We start from the raw sequence: 7,156 nt of genomic DNA, 5'->3' as shown, positions 1-7,156 counted from the left end.
CTATTAGCCATTAGTATAAGTGGTCAAGACATAGAAGAGAGCATCCCAATTACCTTTTATTGAAGCATGATTATGAGAAAAAAATAAAAACTATGTTCTTCATGGAGCCTTAACAAAATTAGGGGGCCATATAGACTTTTGGTGAAAACAGTAACCTTTGTTCACACATGGATAGGTAGACATATAGATGTAGATTCTATCTCAAAGCCTCTGAAACCTGACAGTTTTGCTCAAAAATAATGTCCTGGACAGATCTTTTGAAAATGCATTTCCTATTTCATTTGTATAACCATCTTTGTTGGAATCATTTCCCAAATCTACTATCTTACATAATTACGAGAACAAAATAAAATCGATGCTTTCATGGGGCCTTAGATGGGAATTCTTAAATCCTTGATCTTTATCTCAACTTTTTCTAAAATACTGAGGGTTTTCAGGCTTTGGGAGAATAGATAGTTAGTCACCTTTAAGGGTGTTTACAAGGATAAAAAAGAGTGCCCCATTTTCCTTATCTCAAATTAGGAGCCTCAATCCTTATCTCAACTTCTAAAAACTAGGGGTTTTTCAGAAGGCATTGGCCAATAGACCTTTGTAGCTTTGATCATGCAAGGCACACATATATATACATACATATTAATCCTTATCTCAAGTTCTAAGACTAAATTTAAGGGTTTGGTTGATAAATAGGTCGTCTCCTTTGCACCTTAGCTTTGGGCATGCGAGGCACATAAATAGATGGAGAGGCATATCAATGGATACATACATACCTCAACTTCAGGCTTTGATTGAGATAGAGGCTGCCACTTTTGCACCTTTCAGCAACTAGGTATAAAAATGCAAAAGAATTATAAACATGAGATCTTGCCACAAGTGTTTTGGTTTATTTTGGCTTTGCATTGGTTAGAGCAATCAGCATCCTCTGGAGCATAATCTCTGATTCACTTCTACACCAAAAGTTGTTCACCGGTGAAATTCTATGGATCTCACTTGTATAATAGATGGGGTCCATAAAATTTCACTTATAAATAAGTTGGCCATCTTTTGGACTTTTAGAGAATCCGTGCTTCGATTAGAGGGATGGATCACTGCCAAAGCAATCAAAATCACTCATGATTCAAATTCCATAAACATATGAAAATATGAGATGTGAAATTTATAAGAATGAGTTTTGTCTTTTACCACCGCGTCATGTAGGGCTAATGTCTTTTATTTTATTTTTTATTTTTTAGTTGACTATTATTGGAAGGACTATTCAGGATATTTTTTAAAATCATAGGGATACTATCCCTATGGATAAGTTATTTTTTTAATATTTTTTTATAAATTTATATTTTTAAAATTATTTTTAAATAATAATAATAATTTTAAACGGTCACGAATCATAAATTGAATTATGAATCGATGGTTTCAAATGCTGAATTATAATTGTTTTAGACGATTAAAACTAAGGGTCGATGTGTCATAAATAATTGAATCAGCTATTCTAAATAATTGAAATGTCGGCTCTGAATTGTAATGCGATCTATTCTTAGGTTAATCATCTATTTAATCCATTAGTTAATTTATCAAGTTGGGATTCGATCTTTATCCTATCAATGACTCTGCTTCTCAACACGTGTCCTGCTCCCCATGCCATCCTCCTCCCAGACGCACCCCCCCGCCGCTGCTACCGTCGGAGGCCCCACTATGCCTCATTTCGGTAATAAAATTTATTTTCTAATTTTTGCAAAATTAAAAGGAAAATTTATAGCGGTAATTAACCAATAAATGCAATTAAATACAAAACCAGCTCGAATCATCACAACTCTTCGCAGGATCAGCAGCAGCAGCAGCAAAGCGGCCATTAACGACCTCGTAGGCTCGTACTCTCCTCTCTCTCTCTCTCTCTCTCTCTTTCTCTCTCCCATTTCGTATCCTCTCCCGGATTTGCAACGGTGCCTCCCCTTTCTCTGCGCCATTCTGATGCTGACGTGCATCGCCTGCTCGAAGCAGGTCGGTGCCGCCACTGCATCCTCCCGGGATGTTTCCGGCGGCGTCGAATCGCCGATCCATGATCCGGATGACGAAGACGTAGCCGACGGCGACGCCACGCCCAGCACCCGCCAGGCCATCAAAGCTCTCACCTCTCAGGTGACCGATTCCCCCATCTAGGGCTGTTTTTCAGTTTCCATCCGTTTTCTCACACTTTTTGTGTCTTGGACAGATTAGGGACATGGCATTGAAAGCTTCGGGCGGGTACCGGCACTGCAAGCCGTGCGCCGGAGCGGCTGCAGGGAGTCGGCGCCGCCCCCATCGCCGCAGGGGCTACGCGGACTCCGAGGTGGGATCTGGGTCGGAGCGGTTCCACTACGCGTATCAGCGGGCCGGAATGAGCTCGGAATCCACGCCGCGGGCGGCGGCGTTGGACCGCGAAGTGGAGGTGCGGCTCAAGGGGATCTCCATCGGGGAGAGGACCCCGTCGGTGAGCGGCCGGACGGAGGCTGCGTCGGCCTTCTTGGAGGAGAGCGAAGAAGAGCCGAAGGAGTGGGTGGCGCAGGTGGAGCCAGGAGTGCTAATCACCTTTCTCTCGATCCCTCAGGGCGGCAACGACCTCAAGAGGATTCATTTCAGGCATTCCCCTTCCCTTCACTTTGTTCTTCCGCATCGATATTAGGAACTGCCGGACTCGGCAGCGTCACCCTGTTCCTCTTTACATGAGCCAACAAAATCACATCTCAAGTTAAACACTTCCTCTTCGCAACCATGCCCATATTAGACTAGATTCATGTTCAAACTAGATTTAGTACTAAACAGGAAACCAGATTTGAGATTTTATCATATCATTGATTTCAAATCATTCAGCTTTTACAGCAGAAAAGTTCCATCTTGACCTTACCAAGTTATCAACGCTTTTACTATATGTCAAATCATCTTTTCTTCCAGTGTGTGTTTTCATACTCGCATTGTTGCATGCATTCTTTGGACGAAGCAGTTCTTTTTAAAATTTTCTCAGCCTTCCCAATTGGAGTTATTGGTTTGGTGATCATCTAAGTTCCAAAGTCAATAAGGCAGATGTCACAGAGCGAAGAAAAAGAAACACGAGGATGAGACTAGAGAGGGTTTTATTTTATTTTATTTTATTTTGATAATTCAGGTGTTTGGGTTTTGTCAACTTAGCTACAATTTTGGTTTTAGCTCAGTGTAAGGTGACCCTGGTCCTAGTTTCGAGAAAAGGCTTTAATTTCCAGTGCCAAAATTTGTTCTTTAGCTCATTATTTCTAGTATTTTGGTGGCGAGGACTTGTTGGGCGTGCCGAAGGCAATCCAAAGTGACGACAAAAGGTCAGTTTCTCCTTCTCCTGGGTTTGAGAAAAAGGTCGGCCTTAAAACTCGGATCAAAGCAAACAGACAAGCAAGTGGTGACTAGTTTGTTTTTTTTTTTACTTTCATTTTTGTTGGGCCCTACGCCTTTAAATATGCCTTCAATGGAGCTGTCCCTCAGCTGCGTGGTTATTTAAGAGTTAGAATGAAGTTTGTAGGTTGTGTCAGCCATTATTTTGCATTAATGAGTTGGAGATTCCTGACTTGAACCTGTGCATGGGAAGTCACGTGCACGCCCTTCTGTGGGTCTCAGTTGCCACATTAACACTCCGTCGTGCGTCCGTTTAATTCAATAATGTCATCATTATTATCATGATTATGACCATGCTGTGTATATCCAGCCATTTAGATTTCAGCTACATCAATCTTGTACCTCTATTGAGCATGTAATATACCTGGTTTTGCCGGGCATTCTGTCCTCAGATCAAAATTGCATTAATGGTTGTCTACCTAGGAACGGTGAGAAAGCTAGGGCTAACCCTTCAGTAGATTCCAAGCCAACTTAGATCCAGAGTAGGATCTAGATTGTTTAACTCTATTTAGGATGCTGGACTAAGATCCAAGTCAATATTGTGATTTACACAACATTGCCTTGATGCCCAACTATGTAGCAGCCTGATCTATTTTAGCAGAATGCTGCATGTTAAGGAACAAGATGTAAATTTTCAGCTTCATCATAATTATCAACATTATCTTGTGTATGCCCCAGTTATTTGAGGTTAGTTACACCAATCTTGTTTCCATTGAGCTTGTTTGATCTGAAATTTTATCTGGGTTCAAATGAGGTCCACAGGGCCTTCTGTACTCAGATCAAAATTGCAGAGGTACTACCTAACAACAGTTAGGAAACATAGGAACCGCTTGGTTCAGGAGATTGAGATTCTAAGCCATTTTAGAACCCAAGTAAGATCTGGATCATAGTCCAATTTCGGATGTGGGATTGTAAGTTCCAAGTCAAAATTGTGATTTTGACAACCATGCCTTGCGTTAGATGTCTGCCTATGTAGCAAACTGATTTGTCTAAACAGAATGCTGCATTTTGATGATCAGTATGCAACATTTTGTATCCATGTCGATGTGAATGATTATCCTTTAAATGATGCAGTTTCATGGAGATATTGAAGAGGCATTGCATTTTTATGCTTGATTTCTAGTACATGCACCATGGTTGTCACAAATATGTAAAAATGCTATCATTGAAAGGATGATTAAGTTTTGGGCAATTGCTTCCATTTCACAAAAAGAGGATTGCTCATCCATTCCTTGCTTAAGCTTGTATGTGGAAAAGGAAGTGGAAGAACTGCGAATCAAACTCTCCATGCACATGTCAAACAATTTTTGCAAATCAGGAAGCTATTGTAGCCATAAAAAGCAGTAGCTTAAATCACTGGGAACAATTGTGCCTTATTTCCTTGTGTTGTTGTATGACCACTTACTCCAGTATGTTTCATAAGTAGTTCACTTCCTTGAGTTTGCAGAAAGATTATATTTGTTGCTTGTGTAGCTACACTAAATTGTGTGTTAATATGTCATGCTTCTGGTTTCCAATAGTAATTACTTGATCAAAATTTGTCTTCTTCCTTAGATTACGTTTGTCATATTTTATTTTTCTCATAGAGTTTAGTAATAAATTGAGGCCTACTTTTCCTGTGATATCAAGTGGCGCCATTGAATTTCTAGTTCCTAACTAAATTTGGTGTACTAATTCTTTAAATGCTTGATGTCAATGGTAGCCGTGAGATGTTTAACAAGTGGCAAGCACAGAGGTGGTGGGCTGAAAACTGTGACAAGGTCATCGAGCTTTACAATGTCCAGAGATTCAATCGGCAAATTGTTCCACTTTCAACTTTGCGTAGATCCGAGGATGAGGTGAAAGAAGAATGCCAAATAGTAATCCTCCATTTCATATTGTGCAGAATTGACCTTATGCTTGTATTTCCCACTTACCTTTCTCAAATGTTGCTTGATTCATTTTGCTAGTGCTCAAAGGAGGACAGCTTTGCAACACCACCACTCGGCAAAGAGCTGCTTCCTCGTAATCTCCACAGGCCGTTGATGGGAGATGGTGGAATTGGGTACTCATCATCTGATTCTTTTGATCAACACCAAGGTTGCAGAGGCCATAGCCTTGGCCATCCTCGGCATGCACGCCACTACTATGACTCTGGTTGCCTCACTTCAACCCCAAAGCGTTCTAGCATTAGTGGTGCAAGGACAGAGACATCATCAATGGATGCTTCAGTAAGAACATGTTCATCACCTGATGAGGTGGAACATTCTGGGGAAATCTCAGTATCTATTAGCAATGCTAGTGATCTTAACAGGGAATGGGTAGAAGAAGATGAACCAGGTGTCTACATCACAATCCGTGAATTGCCAGGAGGTATCAGGGAACTTCAACGCATTCGATTCAGGTTAGATTTCTATAATTACTTTCTAACTGTTAATTAGTTGAACTAGTATTTTCACTGTTTCTGTCAGCTGTCTGTGAAACATGATTACTAATTGCAACTCCTGTTGCATAAATCTTGAACTTATTTACTGAAGCAAGCATTCATCAGGGAGTTCAGAGTTTCATCTAATTAGAAATCGACCATGTGTTGATATTCCTGATAACCAAAGAAAATCGAACATTCTAAATACAGCAGAACCAAGAGAGGAGATATGTCGAAGGAGGTGTTACAACTGTCTGGTGACAGTATTTCTTCAACTAGTCATAGCTGCTTAACAACATGAAATCCTTCTTAGTCAGGCTTCAAGAATTAATCTATACCTCATTTTTTAAAGTAATCAATGCTACTTTCTTCCAAATATCAAAAAATAATTACTGGTTTCTATTGTCTCCATTTTGCACTATACTCATTCTTTCATGTTGATCTTGTCTAGTTTCTCCTTCAATCGACAATGTTGTCAATGAACTGTTTTCTGAATAATGCAGAACCTTTTCGTCTATGAGATTGGTCATTGTGATGTCAAAAAATGGTATCCTCTCTGCTAGTCAGATTTTATTTTATGTGCTAACTCAACATTTTTTTTTCCTTTGAATCACTTTGCAGCCGAGAGAGGTTTGGAGAGATGGCCGCGAGGCTGTGGTGGGAAGAGAACCGCACCAGGATACAGGAGGAATATCTTTGACAGTTGGCAGGCAATTAAACAAACACCACCAACTTGCTGTTTCTTTTAAACATTGATGATTCTTTGGTGTCTTTTTCGAGTTCTTCCACAACAGCATGCCCTTTCTTCATTCAACCCAATTGCAACCTACAATGAGCTACTCGATCGGTAATCTAGAAAGACATTAACATAAACATTTTACACGATACAGTGTTGGCGTTGAGCTATGTACTACATTACTCCATTTGATATGTTCAGCCTCAGGTATTTGATAAAGACAAGCCCATCAAACTAAGAAGAGTTATGCTCATCTACTAGCTATTCAGTCTTTAAGGGTTCTTGTGATAAGAAAATGCTACACTTTGAAATGAGATGCATAGGATAGCTTAGAAAACATGTTTAGACACACGTATTATGGATCCACTTGATTTGGGAGGATTTAAAATGAGATAGAAATTCATCTTGATTCATTTACTTATTTATCCTTTTTGTGCTTATAAAAGACAGTTCGATGTACGAAGATCCCATCAATATGGGTTCCAGAGAAGGTCGGATCACATTAAATTATATGTTGTCTTACTATATATTTTTGTGATTTGAATCCATGAACTTAAGGTCACATGAGTTAGAAACTTTTTATCAAGGTTTGTAAAGTGATAATATTAGTTACTAGATGGTAAAAT

General features: G+C 39.7%; 1 protein-coding gene across 2 annotated transcripts; it reads left to right on the top strand.

The window, feature by feature from the left end:
* The first annotated feature begins 1,806 nt into the window (after positions 1-1,806).
* Positions 1,807-6,783, top strand: LOC121997642 (protein Brevis radix-like 1). 2 transcript variants are annotated; one of them, XM_042552162.1, is made up of 5 exons: positions 1,807-2,130; positions 2,204-2,610; positions 5,093-5,228; positions 5,340-5,773; positions 6,416-6,783. In XM_042552162.1, exons 1-5 carry the CDS (start codon positions 1,963-1,965, stop codon positions 6,492-6,494), a joined length of 1,224 nt encoding a protein of 407 aa, XP_042408096.1. In that variant the 5' UTR covers positions 1,807-1,962; the 3' UTR covers positions 6,495-6,783. The 2 variants fall into 2 exon arrangements, with proteins under 2 accessions (XP_042408096.1, XP_042408095.1); XM_042552161.1 differs by having other exon boundaries at positions 5,093-5,249.
* The last annotated feature ends 373 nt before the right edge of the window (positions 6,784-7,156 follow it).

The sequence above is a fragment of the Zingiber officinale genome, chromosome 6A (assembly GCF_018446385.1).
Source record: "Zingiber officinale cultivar Zhangliang chromosome 6A, Zo_v1.1, whole genome shotgun sequence".
Taxonomy (NCBI): Eukaryota; Viridiplantae; Streptophyta; class Magnoliopsida; order Zingiberales; family Zingiberaceae; genus Zingiber; species Zingiber officinale.
Note: the sequence above shows the minus strand (reverse complement) of the source record. Positions and strands in the feature narration are given on the sequence as shown.